At 37.0% G+C, this 20,624-nt stretch overlaps 2 protein-coding genes across 5 annotated transcripts in view; one reads left to right on the top strand and one right to left on the bottom strand.

Annotated features, from left to right (window-relative positions):
- The window catches only part of LOC118006413 (F-box only protein 4), a 382,076-nt gene that overhangs the window by 316,860 nt on the left and 44,592 nt on the right, over window positions 1–20,624 (bottom strand). For 2 of the 4 annotated variants that reach the window (XM_034999069.1, XM_034999071.1), the window contains exon 6: window positions 19,489–19,619. In XM_034999069.1, coding sequence (XP_034854960.1) covers window positions 19,489–19,619 — 131 coding nt within the window. Of the gene's footprint in view, window positions 1–19,463; window positions 19,620–20,624 lie in introns of all 4 variants that reach the window. The other 2 variants (XM_034999073.1, XM_034999074.1) reach the window with 1 other exon arrangement.
- Window positions 20,437–20,571, top strand: LOC118006414 (thymosin beta-4, Y-chromosomal-like). Its single transcript, XM_034999075.1, has one exon. It carries the CDS (start codon window positions 20,437–20,439, stop codon window positions 20,569–20,571), a length of 135 nt encoding a protein of 44 aa, XP_034854966.1.

Raw genomic sequence — 20,624 nt, 5'->3', positions numbered from 1 at the left:
TGCTTTTTGAAAATCAACATACTAAACATTTAGTAGCTGGTAGAATGATATAAATGGAAGTCTTCAAATCTGGCAATAGAAAGAATAGGAAACCCTACTTGCTGAAAAGACCGTACCTTGAGAAATTTTCCATTCTAGAAACCACTTATTTGATGAAGGCTCTTCAAGAGTCCCAGTCAAGGGGCACCTGGGTGGCTCAGTTGTTAAGCGTCTGCCTTTGACTCAGGTCATGATCCCAGGATCCTGGGATTGAGCCCCACATGGGGCTCCCTGCTCAGTGGGAAGCCTGCTTCTTCCTCTCCCACTCCCTCTGCTTGTGTTCCCTCTCTCGCTGTGTCTCTCTCTGTCAAATAAAATCTTTTAAAATAAATAAAAATAAATAAAAAAAGAGTCCCAGTCAATTAAAAACAAAGAAAAAAGAAAAAACAACCCTAAAATACTTTCAGTTCAAATCTGAAAACATTTCCCCAATAAATCAACCTGCCACTGTAATGAATTTCTTCATGTAAACTTTTTGATTGGCTATCTTACCAAGAAGAGAGTTTTCCCAGAGACCAAGCCTGGCTCCAAATAGCCCTACCAATGCTTCCCTTTCATAGTAATAGGGCTGAAAAATGTTTGCTTCAGGATCACAGGATTAAGTAGGAGACACTCTGTTGCCTCTTCTGCTCTCTTCAAGTTTCCTTTTAACAATGGAAAGTAAAAGTAAAAGATAAACTGGGTTCATCATTAGTCTTAATAGCAAAAGCAGAACCTTGACTTCAGCCCTTAAGTTTGAAGACCCACTAAAAGTTTATAAACCATCATTATTGATGAACGCCACATAAACAAAGACTATTTATACTTTCATTTCACAGATAGGGATAGGATTGACTGCTAAACCTAATATTAGTTTAAATAAACCAACTGTGTACTATGTTCCAACAGTACATAAAGAACTAGAGAAAATCTAAACAAAACAGTGTTTTATTTAAGAGAAGGGATATTTCTTCCTAAGAGAATATGGAAAATGAAGGTATATAGACTATTTTTTTAAATTGAGGAAGACCAACAATGCATGTTCTTAAAAACTTTATAAATTTGGAAATAAAGTCACCTCCTAAGAGTATGAAGTCAGGGCTGGTGTTGAAGTTAAGGAATTCAGGAGAGAGCAAAAAGACTTAGAATAACTAGAAATATACCAGAATCCAAAGGGGATGAATACGGGAACTGTCAAGTAACAATGAAAACCCATTTGAGTTTGAATAGCAGGAATCACGAGAGGACCAATCAGCATGGTTTAGTGATTTCTCAACCAATATTCAGGAACCCAGAAGGGCAAGTAAAAAAATGTATTTTGGGAAGTTAATCAGACCCAAGCTTTTGCAAGGAGAGCCCAGAAGACTGTCAAGCAGGGAAAAGACTAGAAAGTCTGTGCAGGATATCATTAACCTAATCCTAGGCTAAGAGTAGACTCAAGCTTTAACAGAAGAGAATCAGGTAATTAGGAGAACTTAAAGGGATAGTAACTAAACTGCCACTTCTGTAGGAATAAGGGAGTTGGTGGACAGTAAGTAGGTTGTGGTCAGAGTTACAAAGTCTATAGTTTATACTGGAGAAGAGTTATAGTGAAACTCAGGGAAACTTACGTAGAGCTAAAAGTCCGTGGTTTAGTAGAGGCTGAGGAACTTTAAGGGTCAGATATCAGAAGGGACATTAACATGTATGCTGACTCACCCAGGATGGTGATGAAACAGAGAGCTACATTCTAAGCAAACTATATAATTAATCTAGAATTTGGATTTTGTGCTGCAGATGTGGTGAGATAGAGTTCATGATGATAAAGATGAGAAAAGGCAATATAAACGTAGACTCCAAAAGGGAAGGGTATTCAGTGGGGATATAAAATATGTTCCTTGGTAGTGAGGAGCAGAGATAGGCTGATCCCTACTCCTATCACATAAGGTTAAAGAAATTTCCTGGTGTAATAACAAAATCAATCAGTCCAAAAGCTAAGAAAATGAAGAATAACCATTCATTCATTTTCTTTATTTTCCCCCTGTGCTGCTCTTTCCATAGTCCAATGAAAATATTATTAAAATGATGTTATCTCTCAACTCAGAATAATCATTAAAAAAAGAAAACTATCTACAATACCTTTTCAAAATAAGGATAACTAAAACTGTAATCGTAAGAGTATTAAGGAACTGGTACTATTCCTGGAGAATTAGTCAGATATTGAGGGGGTTCCCTGATTTGCTCCTACTTTTCAGCTCAAACACAATTTTCTCAGAAAAACTTCACCACCAAGACTTCTTCATAGTAGTTGTCATTGTTATTTTTTCACATTTGTTTGACTTTGATGAATACCATCCCCTGTACTACCTTGTAAGTTTCATAAGGCAGTGATTTTAAATTATTTATTCTATATATACCAACCATCTGTCTGATTGCCCACCACACTGAAATATTTTTTGAGTGATTTAATGAATGATATGTCTAAATCATGACCTTAAACCAAGCAGTTTAGGTTTTATTCCAAGGTTGGTTTTTGTTTTTTTAAGATTTTTATTTATTTATTTATTTGACAGAGAGAGAGACACAACAAGAGAGGGAACACAAGCAGGGGGAGCGGGAGAGGGAGAAGCAGGCTTCCCGCCGAGCAGGGAGCCCGATGCGGGGCTTGATCCCAGGACCCTGAGATCATGACCTGAGCCGAAGGCAGACGTTCAACGACTGAGCCACCCAGGTGCCCCCTCCAAGGTTTTAACTATTAGATTTGGTATATAGGATATACACAACCTAAAAAATGTAATTATAGAAAAAGTGGTAAGATCAAGGGAGGATCATTGAAATCTGCCACTTAACTGTGTAATATTTAAAACTACTTAGTAATATCTTAAAATTATTGGTGCATTTCTATGATGATGGTATTTTTGCACCAAGTAAAGGAAGGAATCAAGATGCTAACCCACATTTAAATCCTACTTTAGACATAACTACTGTAACCTACTAGGTCGTTCTGGAGCCAGTATGCATATGTCAGGCAGTCACATTTTGTACCTGCCATGTTCCCTCTCCCCTGGTTTTGGAGAAATTGATGCTAAAGCCTAGATTGGCAAGACCAAGGAGTCACATAGCTAATACATATGCTTCCTGGGTATGAGCATTTTAATAGTAATTTTAGATCTGAATCAAAGGTGGAATGTCTAAGCTAGGATGAATGATAAGCAGGTGCTGACACAGGAAGCAATGGGGAGATATTTTGAAGAGATGCTTCTTGGATTAGTAAATCATTACTAAGTAGGCATCTCTAACTACAGCAATCCAACAAATACAATAAAGAAATAACACAAGGCACATAGAGCACCTGTTTTTGTTTTAATTGGGTATGCACTCTGATCTTCAAATTGTTTAATTGGATCAGGTTGCAATAAGACCCCAAGCAAATATATTTTAATATATGCAAAGAGAGTTTTAAAGAAAATTATCAAAATTACAGTAATCACTTAGCAACCTAATATCTTTCCATTAGTCTCTACAGCAACTTGCTAAGGTCTTAAGGGAATTTAGATGGCTAAGTTCTGAGCTAAGTTATGAATTAATAGTTATTTTGACTTTAAAATACCACTCCAAGTTTAATTATATTAATCATATCTAATGTGTTTATTTATACAGAAATCAGTCAGCCTCTTGAGCTATTTCTTGACTGCTGACATCTGAATCTACTTTGTCATCAGCATTTCTTATTAAGGATAGCCAATGATAATAACTAATTAAGTTACAAGGAGCCCTGCTAAGGCAAACTGAAAACTTCAGCATGAATGAGGTTCATTACATTCACTGGGATGATGCTTAATGTTAGTATCATAATAGCTTCAATTCTTTTTCTTAAATCATTTAACTTAATTCCACTATAGTAGTGGAATATACTGAAAGGTTTTAATCCTTTGAAATTTGTTCAACTTGCTTTATGATTTGTCATATGGTCAATTTTATTAAACATTCATGTGCATTAAAAGGAAGTTAAATTCTGTCATTGTTGGTTCAATGTTCTACATAGCTCAGTTAAGTCATTAATTTTGTTGTTCAGATCTTCTGTTTTGTTTTGTTTTTTGTCTGTCAGATAAATAAATTTTAAAACTAGAGCCAACTGATTTTTTTTAAAGATTTTATTTATTTATTTGAGAGAGAGAGACAGCACAAGCAGGAGGGACAGTGGGGGATGGAGAGAATCCCAATTTTAGTATATGTGTTGCTGAAGTGAGCACGGGAGAGAAAATCCCAAGCAGACTCCATGTTGAGCACGGAGCTGGATGAAGGGCTCAATCCCAGGACCCTGAGATAATGACCTGAGCCGAAACCAAGAATCGATGTTTAACTGTGCCACCCAGGCGCCCTGAGCCAACTGATTTCTAAGAAAATCAGTAGTAGAGGTGAGATAAAGAGAGTATTCAAGGTTTTCTCCAAGATTTTTGGTCTGAGCAATGGGAAAGATAAGTGGTAATTACATGAGATGGAGAAGAAAGAAAGGAGAAAGGGTCACTCCACATGACCTATGTCCCTTCTGCACATCTGCTGTCATTGTCTCTTCCTCTAGCCTGCCCCCTGTTCCCCATACCCTGAAGGACTTGATGTGAATGAACATGCAGAAATAGTACTATACTATCTGTACTATAGGATAAGCTAACACAAAATAAATTCCCTAATTTCCCTTCTCCCCTTCTCATAGTGTTTTCCCACAATGTGGCCTATGAAAGAAGCTGGTCTTCTATCAGACCCAGGAGAAGTGAAAGGGAGCTACACGATGTTTCATGAAAACCCTCTGAGAGAAATGTGATTTATTTTATTATATGGAGAGGGCAAAATTGCACATAAGCAAATATTTCATTAATTTATTTGAATATGACATATCCTTAGCATATACCATAGCTTTGAATCCACAGATGCTGCAAAAACATAATGAAATGGCACTCAAGCTTGTATAAATGTCAGAGAGGTTTAAGGTCATTTCTCTACAATAATAGCCCTCACAAGCTCATCCACACCCCTGTATAGTTTTTCATTTCTACAGGATTTCAGTGCTTAAACTGAACTAAGAAATTTGAGGACCTCCAACATAAATTGAATACATGTAAGCATGCATAGACAGATATTTGATAAAATCCTTTGAAATAATTATTCAACTCTCCAGGTCAGGCCAAGTCAGGTCAACATTAATAATTCAAAGAATTTGTGATATGTTATGAACTGAGAAATAAGGCTGAAAGCAGTGATGGCTGCTTTGTTTAAGCAGTGATGGAGCTGATATTTATAATTTCCATTTTATTTTTTTAAAAAAAAAGGCTTTCTAAACTAACATGATGTACTAATCTCTAATAAAAACAAGCCTAATTGCCTCCCATTTAGATGGCAGTCATAAAGATCTGGTTTTTCTATAAAAACACTGCTTATTCTTAGATTACAGTATTTCATAAACAAACCCCTATGTGTTGTTTCTTTTTTCTAGTTAGAGAGAACGTAGCATTTAGCTGCATGAAACTGAACTAGGGATTAAACCTAAATGTATTTAAACTGGAGGACATTTTGTTCTCTATCAAAAGCAGGAAGACAGTAACATTCATATTAAGGCAAAAAACAATGAAAATAGGAAATAAATCAAAATTTACATAAATATTAGAATTTTATTATTTTTTCTACTCAAAGCTATATTATTTTCTTGTATGAGAAAACCAACAACAGAAGTATTTAAGAATTCACAGACCTCTGCCTTGTACTTAGAACATGTTTGCCTTTTTATGGTGTTATGCCTCTGGGAGCTAATAATAACATCATAATTTTGGTTCTGTGGACTATCTTGCCTAGAGTTAACACTTGAGTAAAAGACTAAAGTTCAAAAGGTTCACACAAATATCCCAAACACAATTCTGAGAAAGGGATCATTCCATTGCAGCACCTCACGAATTTACTACATGAATACAAATAGTAACATCACATTTTGTTCCCTGGACCTAAGCTCATCAAAGCTCAATTTTGTTTCAGAATGGAAGAAAATTAATAGGAGACTACATTTGTCCTTAAGTAACTCAAGTAGATTTCATGAAAATGACTCAGTCTTTCCTTGTTTTTATATCTTCCTTCCCCTCTCCTCCATTCCACACACGTCCCCCCAAATGCAAGCATTCTTATAGTCAATAGCCTTTTTTTTTTTTGCTCTTAGTCAAAAATGTAGTAAACTTGCTTTGGGTGGTTATGCCAAACAGTGGAGCCAAGAGGTAAGAGAAATAGATATAGGACAAGACATAGGACAAGAAAATCATCTCAAATTAAATGAGGGCTTTTCAACAACATGAATATGCTCTAAAATCCTCTCTAAACTATCTTAAAGATTAGGGACTGCTCTCATCCCACCTTATATAATGTTTTCTGAATTTCCAAAAATGTTCAGTGTCAAAAATTGTAACTACCATAACTGATTGCTGAGTTTGAAATGTATGTTATGAATCAATTGTGCAGAATTTACTCTTAAAGGAAAAAGACAGAATCAGAAATTTTAAATAGAATATTTGAAATTTAGTTGTGTGGGATATAGGGAACAAAAAGAGTTTCACCTTTTGAACTAAGAATCAGGTGGCAACATATTTCTTTTTTTAAAAAAAGATTTATTTATTTTTAGAGAGAGAGAGAAAGGAGCAGTAGAGGGAGAGGGAGAGAATCTCAAGCAGACTCTCCACTGTGCTTGGAGCTGATGTGGGGCTTGATCTCAGACCCTGAGATCATGACCTGAGCCAAAATAGACCGTTAACAGACTGAGCCACCCAGGCACCCCTACTTTTCTTATTTATAGTTTAACAGTTGGACTTTTCCTGTAAACTAGGGGGCAGCTGATGGCCTATTTCATCTAACTCTTATTATACCAAGTTAGCAAAAGGCTCTGTTTTCCCTTTTGGACAAATAAGTTAATAATAACAAAAACAGTAATAGCTAAGTTTTATTGAAAGCTTACTATTTGATCTCTTTACTTGAATCAATTAAGTTCTCTCCATGAGCTTATGAAGAATACACAAGTATTATCCACTTAGCCAAAGAAGCTAAGTCTCAAAGGAGTCAGGTAACTCTCCCAAGTTAGTAAGCAGAAAAGAATTATAACCCCGGTTGACTTCTTCAAAAGCACTCTTAACCTCTCATCTGCATAGTCCATAACATTAATACTATATCCTTGCACTATTCATCAAACCTGAAATTTTTCTCTTGTCACTCTTTAAATTTTATTTTAAATATGTATCATTGCTTAGTAATTGTAAAAATTCTAGTAAATAAATTTAAGAATAGTTTCTGATGTTGCTGCTTTTCTATTACTAGGTTTGCTTGCATTTCTCTCCCTATACTATTTCTTTCAATGTTGCATCAATCATCATTATTGGTAACATCCATAAAGATTTACTCCTACTGTCTGAAAACATTCATTTAGCAAATATAATGTTCTAGGCCCTGTTGGATGAGTCAATAAATAAATAAATAATTGGAGTTCTACTAGATTGTGAAGGGAATTACCTATCTTGCTAAACTGTCTCCTTGAAGGTGATGGGAGACATTTAGATTATGTAGTAAGGTAGTGTCATATTCTGATTTGATGATTAAAAAAAAATCACAACAGTGTAAGTTTGAAAAAGAGTGAAACTGGATGCAGGGAAATCAGTTAAGGGCATTTTGCTGCCTAATCTAGGCAAAAAATAATGGTAACAGGAATTGAAAAGTAGGGTAGATAGAAAATCTATTGAAGAGATAATCAGACTGAAGCCACATATTGATAGTACAGAGGAAAGACGCAAAATACATCTCAAGAACAGAAATCCTTCCATACAGCCTAGGATCACAACACAGGCAGGAACATATCACCACTTGAGGTTTTCATGCTTGGGAAGAAAGCTGGCTTTTAGGAAAGAGAAAGTGAGTGTAATCACCCAGAGCTAATTTTTCCTACCATGAACTGAGATTTAGCAGATCTGAAGATAAAAGTGAAAGTAAGTGCCACTTGTCATCGTCCTACTTGCACTTCGACCTAGGAATATGGTTTCACTTATTTTCATATCCCTCTGGTCAAAAGAGGAATGGAAACCTCTGCTCTATAGCAGAGTAAAAACAGAGGAAGAAAAACATGGGGCTAATTTTTTCTCCCTTACAGGAAGCCTCCATGAAATCTCCCTCAGAAAAGATGATCCAAAGGCCAAGAGTAAGTTAGCCTTAGGAGAGTGAGCCCTGATGTCCTTGTAATGAAAGATCAAACACCGTCCAACCACCACAAATGACCACAACCCTACCTGAGCTACCCCCCCCAAATTCTTGCCACATTTAATATTATTCTTTGACCTCTAAAAGATAATTTAAAGAAGTTGAGATGATTTATTTAGCCTGCATAAAAATTAATTTAAAAGGTTCCTCTTTGTGTCTGAATAACATTATCAGATTTTTATTTTCAAATTGTTTCTTCCATTTCTCAAGTAAAATACTTATTAAAACACAAAAATATATCGTGACAACACTGAAGACAAAATTGATGGACAACTTATTGTTAGAATCTATTACAAACCCCATGGATAAAACTGAGAATCACAATGGATGGCAATCTCAATATTTTCTAATTGTTTGTTGTTTATTATCTCTCTCCTGCTAGGCTATATTATGAAAATAATAAATTACATTAACAATGATAGAGAGAAGGAAAGAGAGTTAAGTTATGGGATTTAAGTCATGGGGACTCAAATAATGATATTTAGTTATTGAGCCAGACAATTAGATACAAACTAATTTTTTTAATTTAAATATAATACTAGTAAAATTTTAAAATAGGTCATTTACCATTACAAATACTGGAGAAACATATGACATATTTAAAAAGGCATGAAAAAGAGAAATGTCAAAGAATTAACAAAAGAATCAGAAAATACAATAGAACAGACATATCTATTACAACAGTAAATCTAAATAGCTTAAATTCAGCACCATAAAATTAGTTTAGTAAAGAAAATTAGAAAAATGGCATAAGTAAGTTAAAAAGAAAAATGATGAATGAAGATATATAGAAAAAGTCAATACAAAGAAAGGTGGTGACAATAAAATTGGACAAAGGAAAAATCAGGTAAACATTTAAATTATATAAGGATCATTCTATATTGATAAATATTTCAATTCAAAACAAGATGATGTCTATTATTAAGAATGTTTCCGTAATGGATAATGTTCTCTTATAATAACAAATATGAAAACCAAAATACATTTTAAAAACTGATGGTAGTATTAGAAGTCTGTAATACAGTTCCAGCAAATTTAGTAGGCAAAAACCAAGCTACTGAGAATATTAATTACATATTGATTTATTTCATGTTATATAGACAATACAAGAGTATGTTGCATACTGTATTATGCTTTTTAAAGGAAATACATAATTATAAAATCAATAAATTTGACTACATGAAATATCAAAAACAGAATTAATAGGAAAATTAGAATAATGTTTAGCATAAATAATACAGAAAGGGAATTAATTTTTGTCAAAAATATAAATTATTATGAAAAATACTAGCAATCCAATAGAAAAATGAGCAAAGGACTGATTACTCACAGAAGAAATATAATTTTTTAAAATATAAAGAAATTTTAAGTTTGCTATTGATATATAATTTAAATCAGCAGTGAAACTGGGGGTTGTCTACTGAATTAATCACATTTTTAATTACAAAGCCAAGTGAGAATGTCATAGGCTGAGCAGTTTCATATATTGCTGATTATCATCACTTGACTCACACAGGGAGAGTTAGTAGCTGGTTATGAGTGAGCACCAAGGCAGCTATTTTTAGATCTTTAAAACACAGACTTTCTGGCTAACCTATATCAATCATATGAGTCATATTCTCTTGGTAACAAAACATGCAAAAGCTGCTCTTTAACCCTCCCAGATCCTTTCACCCCAATAAGTCTGCTCTAAGCCCCAAAGTTTTGTTTTGTTTTGTTTTTGTTTTGTTTGTTTTGTTTCCTTGTTTTGTTTTTTATTTAGACTGATTCAGGTACAGTTGATACAAATTGTATATGGGGGCCCCTGGTTGTATAAAGTCTGTATTACAGACTTTAGTTTAAAATCTAATTTGTCTGATATAAGAATTGCTACCCCAGCTTTCCTTTGAGGTCCGCTGGCATGGAAGATGGATCTCCATCCCTTCACTTTCAGTCTGGATGTATCTTTAGGTTCAAAATGAGTCTCTTGTAGACAGCACATAGATGGGTCCTGTCTTTTTATCCAATCTGCAACCCTGTGCCGTTTTATGGAAGCATTTAGGTCATTCATGTTGAGAGTGATTATTGAAAGATAGGAATTTATTGTCATCATGTTGCCTGTGAAGACCTTGTTTTTTGTTTTTTGTTTTTTTTTAAAGATTTTATTTATTTACTTGACAGAGAGAGACACAGCGAGAGAGGGAACACAAGCAGGGGGAGTGGGAGAGGGAGAAGTAGGCTTGCCGCTGAGCAGAGAGCCCGATGCGGGGCTCGATCCCAGGACCCTGGGATCATGACCTGAGCTGAAGGCAGACGCTTAACGACTGAGCCACCCAGGCACCCCTGTGAAGACCTTGTTTTTATAGATTGTCCCTGTAAGTTTCTTTTCTGTATCACTCTTGGGGTTTTTATAGAAACCCCCTTAATATTTCTTGCAGGCCGGTTTAGTGGTCACATATTCTTTCAGTTTCTGCCAGTCTTGGAAGCTCTGCATCTCTCCATCCATTCTAAATGAAAGCCTTGCCAGATAAAGTATTCTTGGCTGCATGTTCTTCTCATTTAGTACCCTCAATATGTCTTGCCAGGCCTTTCTGGTTTGCCAGGTCTCTGTGGATATGTCTGATGTTATTCTGATGTTCCTCCCTCTGTACGTAAGGAATCTCTTCCCCCTAACTGCCCTTAAGATGGTTTCCTTGGTTCTAAGATTTGCGAGTTTTACTATTACATGCCAGGGTGTTGGCCTGTTTTCCTTGATTTGAGAGGGGTCCTCTCTGCCTCTAGGACACGAAGGCTTGTTTCATTCCCCAGATTAGGGAAGTTCTCAACTACAATTTGCTCAAATATATCTTCTAGTCCTCTCTCTCCACCCCCTCAGGGATTCCAATAATTCTGACATTGGAATGTTTCATGGTGTCACTTACTTCTCTGATTCTATTTTCATGGATTCTGAGTTGTTTTTCCCTGGCCTCCTCTTTTCCCTTTTTATCTATTCAATGGTCTTTCAGGTCACTAATTCGTTCTTCTGCCTTGCTTAACCCTAGCTGTTAGATTATCTAGATTAGATTGGATCTCATTGATAGCATTTTTAAGTTCTGCTAATTCAGCTTTCATTTCTGCCCTTAGAGACTCTATGTTGCCATTAATTGATTTCTCCATTCTCGCTATTGTCTTCAACAATTGCCTGAATTCCATTTCCAACATCTTGGTTATATCTGAATCCATTTGTAAATCTATGGCATAAGTCATAATCTGAGTCTTCCTATTTTGGGGGTTCCTCCTCCTAGTCATTCTGTTGAGGGGTGGTTGAGGGAATATATAGAGTCCGAATTATTGACCACAACCCAAGCAAGATGCACCTGTTTTCTAGAGACCTTAGGGTTGCTGGCCTCTTGTTCTCCCAGCCTGTCTCCTGGGGGCGGGGCCTGCTGCACTGATAGTCAGTTTGGACAGAGTTGCCCTGCCCCCTGTGGCGGGGGATGGGTTCAGCGAAAAATGTTTTTTGGGGGCTTTTGTTCTCTGGCAGCTTCCCCTGGAGGCTTTCCACGTCTCTTCTGAGAGTCAGAGCAGAAGAGATCATTTCCAATCCTCTGCCTCAGAGCAGAGAGATCGAAATCTGTTCTTCAGTGAGCTCTCCAGGCCACACTATCTCTGTTTCTGTCTGTGCTATTATAAACTGCAGTGTTCTGGGTTGTACGCCCCTCAGCAGTGCTTGCAGTCCTCACCTCCAGGTCGGGCCCATCTCTGCTCTTTGTGCTTCTAAAACTGCCAGCCGTCCCCAGTTTGCACATGCAGCCCCGCTCCGGGTTTCCATCCGGGGGCTGCCCTAAAGTCCTTTCCCTGCCGCTACTGGTCTATGAGTCTGTGCCCCGTCCCCAGCGCGGGAGGCTATCACTCACCGGTGGTGTAGGATCCCCATTGCTCGGCTCCCTCCCCCTTCCGTTTATCCTCCAATATCTGCCCTCGGAATCACATCTCCCCACTTCGTACCTCGAAACCAACCTCCTGCGATATTCTGTTTGTAGAGATCCAGATCTGTCTTCTTACATCTCAGGCTGATTTTGTGGGTGTTCAGAGTGGTCTGGTAGATATCCAGCTCAGTTCTGGGGGCCGGTTGGAATAGGGTCCCCTAATCCTCCGCCATCTTTTCCCCCACACTCAATACTCTCACAGGCCTCTCCCAGCCCACTTAGCTCCACAGGAACCAACCTAGCAACCATGCTCCGCCCATTATGTTTTTCTATTTCTTTGTGTCTTCCTCAATTTCTTTCATGAGTGTTCTATAGTTTTCTGAGTACAGATTCTTTGCCTCTTTGGTTAGGTTTATTCCTAGGTATCTTATGGTTTTGGGTGCAATTGTAAATGGGATTGAATCCTTAATTTCTCTTTCTTCTGTCTCATTGTTAGTGTATAGAAATGGTACTGACTTCTGTGCATTGATTTTATATCCTGTCACTTTGCTGAATTCCTGTATGAGTTCCAGCAATTTTAGGGTGGAGTCTTTTGGGTTTTCCACATAGAGTATCATTTCATCTGCGAAGAGTGAGAGTTTGACTTCTTTGCCAATTCAGATGCCTTTTATTTCTTTTTGCTGAGGCTAGAACTTCTAGTACTATGTTGAAAAGCAGTGGTAAGAGTGGACATCCCTGCTATGTTCCTGACCTTAGGGGAAAAGCTCTCAGTTTTTCCCCACTGAGAATGATATTCGCCACAGGCTTTTCATATACGGCTTTTATGATACTGAGGTATGCTCCCTCTATCCCTACACTGTGAAGAGTTTTAATCAAGAAAGAATGCTGTACTTTGTCAAATGCTTTTTCTGCATCTATCGAGAGGATCATATGGTTGTACTGTATTACACTGATTGATCTGTGAATGTTGAACCATGCTTGCAGCCCAGGAATAAATCCCACTTGATTATGGTGAATAATCTTTTTAATGTACTTTTGGATCTTATTGGGTAGTATCTTGGTGAGAATTTTTGCATCCAGTTCATCAGAGATATTGGTCCATAATTCTCCTTTTTGGTGGGGTCTTTGGTTTTGGGATCAAGGTAATGCTGGCCTCATAGAACGAGTTGGGAAGTTTTCCTTACATTTATATTTTTTTGAAGTAGCTTCAGATGAATAGGTATTAATTCTTCTTTAAATGTTTGGTAGAATTCCCCTAGAAAGCCATCAGGATCTGAGCTTTTATTTGTTGGGAGATTTTTGATTACTGCTTCAATTTCCTTGCTGGTTATGGGTCTGTTCAGGTTTTTTTCTTCCTGTTTCACTTTTGGTAGTTTATACATCCCTAGGGATGTATTTCTTCCTGTTTCACTTTTGGTAGTTTATACCTCCCTAGGGATGCATCCATTTCTTCCAGATTGCCTAATTTGTTGGCATATAGTTGCTCATAATATGTTCTCATAATTATATCTCTTTGATGTTGGTTGTGATCTCTCCTCTTTCATTCATGATTTTATTTATTTGGGTCCTTTCTTTTTTCTTTTTGATAAGTCTGACCAGGGAGACTGGCCAGTTATTAATCGAATTAATTAATAATTAATCTTATTAATCCTGTCAAAGAACCAGCTCCTAGTTTCATTGATCTGTTCTGTTTTTTGTTTGTTTGTTTGTTTCTATTTCATTGATTTCTGTTCTAATCTTTACTATTTCTCTTTTCCTGCTGGGTTCAGCTTTATTTGCTCTTCTTTTCCCAGCTCCTTTAGATGTAAAATTAGGTATTTGAGGCCTTTCTTGATTCTTGAGAAAGGTTTGTATTGCTTGTATTGCTTTATACTTCCCTCTTAGGACTGTCTTTGCTGCATCCCAAAGGTTTTGAGCAGTTGTGTTTTCATTTTCATTTGTTTCCATCAATTTTTAAATTCTTCTTTAATTTCCTGGTTGACCCATTCATTCTTTAGTAGGATGCTCTTTAGCCTCCTTGTATTTGAGTTATTTCCAAATTTCCTCTTGTGATTGAGTTCCAGTTTCAAAGCACTGTGGTCTGAAAATATGCAGGGAATGATCCCAATCTTTTGGTACTTGTTGAGACCTGATTTGTGACCAAGGATGTGATCTACTCTGGAGAATGTTCCACGTGCACTTGAGAAGAATGTGTATTCTGTTGCTTTAGGATGGAATGCTCTGAATATATCTGTGAAGTCCATCTGGTCCAGTGTGTCATTCAAAGCCCTGGTTTCCTTCTTCTGCTTAGAAGATCTGTCCATTGCAGTGAGTGGGCTGTTAAAGTCCCCTGTGATTACTGTATTATTATTGTTTCTTTAATTTTGTTATTAATTGGTTTACATAATTGGCTGCTCCCATGTTAGGGGCATAAATATTTACAGTTGTTAGATCTTGTTGGATAGACCCTTTATGATATAGTGTCCTTCCTCATCTTTTATTACACTCTTTGGTTTAAAATCTAATTTTTCTGATATAAGGATTGCTACTCTAGCTTTCTTTTGAGGTCCATTAGCATGATAAATTGTTCTCCACCCCCTGACTTTCAATCTGGAAGTGTCTTTGGGTCTAAAATGAGTCTCTTGCAGACAGCATATTGATGGGTCTTGTTTTTTTATCCAATCTGATAGCCTGTGTCTTTTGATTGGGGCATTTAGTCCATTTACATTCAGGGTAACTATTGAAAGATATGAATTTAGTACCATTGTATTACCTGTAAAGTCACTGTTTCTGTTTATTGTCTCTGTTCCTTTCTGGTCTATGTTACTTTTGGGCTTTCTCTTTACTTAAAGGATCCCCTTTAATATTTCTTGCAGAGCTGGTTTAATGATAACAAAATATTTTAGTTTGTTTGCCCTGGAAGCTTTTTATCTCTCCTTCTATTTTGAAATGACATCCTTGCTGGATAAAGTATTCTTGGCTGCATATTTTTCTCACTTAGCACCTGGATGTATAACACCAGTACTTTCTGGTCTGCCAGGTCTTTGTGGATAGGTCTGCTGCCAGTCTGATGTTTCTACCCTTATAGGTTATGTCCCATAACCCCAGCTTGTCCCAAGCTGCTTTCAGGATTTTCTCTTGTCTCTGAGATTTGCAAGTTTCACTTGAGGGTTGACCTATTTTTATTGATTTTGAAGGGGGTTCTCTGTGCCTAGTGGACTTGAATGCCTGTTTCCTTCCCCAGATTAGGAACGTTCTCAGTTATAATTTGCTCCAATATACCTTCAGCCCCTCTCTCTCTTTCTTCTTCTTCTGGGATCCCAATTATTCCAATATTGTTTTGCTTTATGGTATCACTTATCTCTGAAATTTTCCCCCTCGTGATCCAGTAGTTGTTTCTCTCTCTTTTTCTCAGCTTCTTTATTCTCCATCATTTTGTCTTCTATATCTCTAAATTTATTCTAGCAGTTAGAGCCTCCACTATTTATTGCAGCTCATTAATAGGCTTTTTTATTCTACTTGATTAGATGTTAGTTCTTTTATTTCTCCAGAAAGGGATTCTCTAGTGTCTTCTATGCTTTTTTCAAGCCCAGCTAGTATCTTATAATTCTTATTCTGAACTCTAGTTCTGACATCTTATTTATATCCATACTGATTAGGTCATTGGCAGTCAGTACTGCCTCTTGTTCTCTTTTTTGAGGTGAGTTTTTCCATCTTGTCATTCTGTCCAGAGAAGAATAGATGAACAAGAGAACAAAATACTAAAATGGCAACAAGGACTCCAGAGAAATATACACAAATCAAATCAGAAGAGACCTGAAACCAATAAATAAATATATAATATAATATAATCAGACAGGTGAACAGAACAGAGCAATACACAGGATCCTGTGTGTATTCTGGTCTGTTTATTAGGAAACTAGATCCCAAAAATGTGAAGAAAAACTTACATATGTACAAAAATAAAATTGAATACAATGGAAGGATAGGAGGTAACTGGAAAAATGAAAATTAAAAGACGAAAAGAAAATAAGAAGGAATTAGACAGGTGAACAGAACAGAGCAATACACTATACCCTGAGTATTCTGGTAGGTTTGTTAGAAGAAAGTACATCTCAAAATTGTAAAGAAAGAAAAACATGTAGAAAAATAAAATTAAAGACAATGAAAGGATAGAATGTAACTGTAAAGATGAAAATTTAAAGACTTTAATTAAAAAAAGAAGAAGAAAGGGCGCCTGGGTGGCTCAGTTGGTTAAGCGACTGCCTTCGGCTCAGGTCATGATCCTGGAGTCCCTGGATCAAGTCCCGCATCGGGCTCCCTGCTCGGCAGGGAGTCTGCTTTGCCCTCTGACCCTATCCCCTCTCATGTGTTCTCTCTCATTCTCTCTCTCTCAAATAAATAAATAAAATCTTTTAAAAAAAAAGAAGAAAAAAAAAAAGAGAGAGAGAATATGATCAGACAGGTGAAGAGAACAGAGCCATGCACTAGATTGTGGGTGTATTTTGGTTTGTTTGTTAGAAGAAATTGCATCCCAAAATTGTAAAGAAAGAAAAACGTGTGTGTGTGTGTGTATATATATATATATATACAAAACTAAAATTAAATACAATGAAAGGATAGAATGTAACTGTAAAATTGAAAATTAAAAAAGATTTTTAAAAAGATTGATAAAATAAGAAATTGGTTGAAAAAGGAAAGAGAAAAAAATTAAAATTGAACAACTGAAGAATCATGAGGAGAAAGCCATGAATTCTATATATTATTTTCACATAGCACTGGAGTTTTGCAGTTCTCTGTGGTCGGTAAACTTGGTCTTAGCAGGATGTTCTTGCTGATCTGCGGAAGGGGCCTGTTGCACTGATTCTCAAGTGTATTTGCCCTGGGCATAACTGCATTGCCCTTGCCAGGGGCCAGGCTAAGTAAGATGCTCCTGATTGCTATATGTGGCTTTTGTTCCCTGAAGGCTTTCTGCACCACTTTAGAGGATAAGAATGAAAATGGTGGCCTCCCACTCTCCAGCCCCAGAGCTGAAAGCTTGGGGCCCCACTCCTCCTCAATGCACTCTCAGGGAAAAGCAGTCAATCACTCCTGTCTCCATCCACACTCCATGCTCACCCAGCCTGTAACCGAGCATTTCTATCTCAGGCACGTGACCCTGTTTTGTGTCTCCAAACCTTGCAAACTCCTGCAGCATGCACTGGCCCTGCTCCCCCCAGGGGAGGAAGAGGGGTCTGGCCATGGTTCTGCAGTTTCCTGGGCCCCTGCTTAGGGAAGGGTCAACCTACCCTACCATGGTTCACGGTATATGGCAACCCCAAGCTGAGAGCCCACTCCTGGGCTCACTGATTGCAGCTGGCTTCCCCGCTCTGATGCCTGGGACCTCTGCCGCACTCAGGCACCCCCAGTCTTCCTGTGCCCCAAGGATCCTGAGACCACACTGTCCCATCTAGGATTCCACCCTGCTTCACCACCTGGGCACCGCTCAGGTGCAGGGATGTCCCTCACTGGAGCAGACTTCTAAAAGTTCTGGTTTGTGCTCCATTGCTATATCACTTGCAGATAGCCAGCTTACGGAGGCTCCCTCCTCCCATGGTTTCTTCCCATATATTACCTCAGATTCACTTCTCCACACCACCTACCTTGCAGAAAGTGGTTGCTTTTCTATTTGTAGAGTTGCTACTATTCTTTTCTTAGATCTCTGGTTGAGTTTGCAGGTGTTCAGAATGATCTGATAGCTATCTAGTTGAATTCCTGAGACCAGACTTAACTAACGTCTCCTACTCCTCTATCATCTTGGACTATCCCTCTCTTATCTACATTGTGTCTTTTAAAAATTATTATTACAAAAGCAGCATATGTGCATTGTAGAAAATTAGAAAAACAGAATTAAATCAATCCTTCATCACCAGAGACCACCACTACTAATTATCTTAATTCTATATCTCCAGGTCTTTACACACACACACACACACACACACACTCACACACTCACACACATCCCTTTGCAGTTTCACTTCAGTACCTCAGTATAAAATCATATTGTACATATTTTTCCTCAGCCTACTTTTTTAAGTAAATGATCTCTACTTTCTCTTTCAGTACATTTTATCTCCTCTGATATTGAGAGTATTTTCAAAATTCCCCATTTAGTCCCCAAATATTGCACACAGGTGGTTTGTCCATTCAAATATCAAATGTAGGATCATTTGTCTCTGGTTTCTATGTCCCTTAATTTCTCATAATCAACCACAATGTCTTTTTCACAATAGTAATTTTTTAAAGAATCCAGCCCATTTACCTCCCACAGAATATCCCTGAATTTGTCTAATTTCATTGCTATGCTCTCATTTAACTTGTTTGTCTATATTCTACATTTCTTGTAAATTGCACATCATATTAGAGCCTTAATAAATCCAATTTAAATATTGTTGCCTAGAATAATTCATAGGCGATGGTGTGTAACTTCATGTGGCATTATATCAAAAGGCACATATTATTTGATTAACAACCAATAGTGATGCTACAATTGATTGATTCTTATACTAAGTTACTTTGTTTTCCCCTCCACTGAACAGATAAGTTTTCCCCTTGCTATTAAAAAATAACAATAGAGATTTTCTTTTAGCAATTAACCAAGTTTCCCATTAACCACTTACTTAATGATTTTTGACACCAATTAATAATCCTTCCCTTAATCTATAATATCATTCGGGTCTGTGAAATTATTCTTTCCTAATTCTGTATTTTCTTCTATATATTTTCTTTCTTTTTATAACTGGAATTTTTCTGTAAAACAGTCCATTTCCTTAAAAATTGGGATATTTGGTTACCTTCTCTGTGAGGATATAAGGAAGAGAATTCCCAGACACCTGGTGGGAATATTTGTACCATATTTTTGGAATACAATTTGGCATTATCTAGCCAAGTTGAAGATACACATAATCTCTGACCTAGCATTTCCATTTTAGGTATAGCATTTCCCACTTGAGGTATTCTCCACTTAAAATCAGAAATCTGTTTTTATAAATTAGACATTTAAAAAATAAATGCTAATTTAGAGTCTACTTATCAATATTTTAAATAAGAAAACATAACATTTTATATGTCAACTCAGAACCTCAACCAATTTCCTAAAACATAACTAATTCACAGTAAACACCTATACATATGTGACAAGCTGTCATGTTAAGATGTAAAATGACTGAAATGTTCATTAAATGATTAATATGCTCATTTCAAACAATTGCTTTGTATACAGCAACATGCTGTATTAGTCTGGGTTCTCTAAAGAAACACAATCAACTGGATATATGTATGACTTACGATTCATTGTAAGAAGTTGGCTCACATGATTATGGAGACTGAGAAGTCCTGAGATCTGCTGTCCAGACCCAGGAATATGCTGACAACCCAGGAAAGCCAATGGTATAGTTCTAGTCCAAGCCCAAGTCTGAAGACAGGAGAAGACCAATGTTCCACCTAGAAGATAGGCAGAAAAAGCAAATACTCCTTTACTCAGCCTTTTGTCCTATTGAGACCAGCAGTGAGTTAGATGAGGCTCACCCACATTGTAGAGCACAATCTGTTTAATTCACTCTATTCAAATGTTAATCTCATCCAGAAATATCCTCACAGATGCACAAATAATGTTTAACCAAATATCTGGGCATCCACCTCCAGCCAAGTTGACATGTAAAATTAACCATCACAATGCCCTTTGCTGATTCTGACTGCACCTTTCAAAACATTAACACTTAACAATTCTACTTAAACTATAATTCAAGACTTCCCCCACAACACACAACCCCAACACACACACAGAGTTTTCTTGAAAATGTAGTACTGCATTTGTAGTACTGCATTTTCATGCAAAACATCAGCTGACAAGTGTATTACAAAGATACCTATATTCTAAAGTTTGAATATCAAAACACAAGACGTGTTGCACCAGAGAAATAATAAAGTATGCCAGCACCTACCCTAAAAACATGTAAACATATGCACCAGCATAGGTGTGTAAGAATATTTGCAGGAGTTATTTACAGTAACCAAAAACTGCAAACAACCTGAATGTCCACTTATGGTTGCATAAATGAGTTGTGAAATATTCATACAATGAAACAGTATATCACTGAGAAAATGATATAGCCAAATGCTATAGTATGGATGGCATTGCAAACACAATATTGATCAAAAGAAGAAGGATAAAAATAATTCCAATAGGGCACTTGGAGGCGGCCACCGTGCAGATTGGAGTCCGCTCTCTGGAGTACCTCACTCTGCTTCCTCTGCAATCATGTCTGACAAACCCCAAAAGGCTGAGGTTGAGAAATTTGATAAGTTGAAATTAAAGAAGATAGAAAAGCAAGAGAAAAATCCACTGTCTTCAAAAGAAATGACTGAAGAGGAGAAGCAAGCAGGCAAATCATAACGATGTGTGCACCACCAACATGCACTGTATATTCCACAAGTACTGCCTTCTTA

This window comes from Mirounga leonina, unplaced genomic scaffold (genome assembly GCF_011800145.1).
Source record: "Mirounga leonina isolate KUSES-001 unplaced genomic scaffold, KU_Mleo_1.0 Mir_96, whole genome shotgun sequence".
Lineage (NCBI taxonomy): Eukaryota > Metazoa > Chordata > Mammalia > Carnivora > Phocidae > Mirounga > Mirounga leonina.
This window is presented reverse-complemented; position numbering and strand designations above follow the sequence as displayed.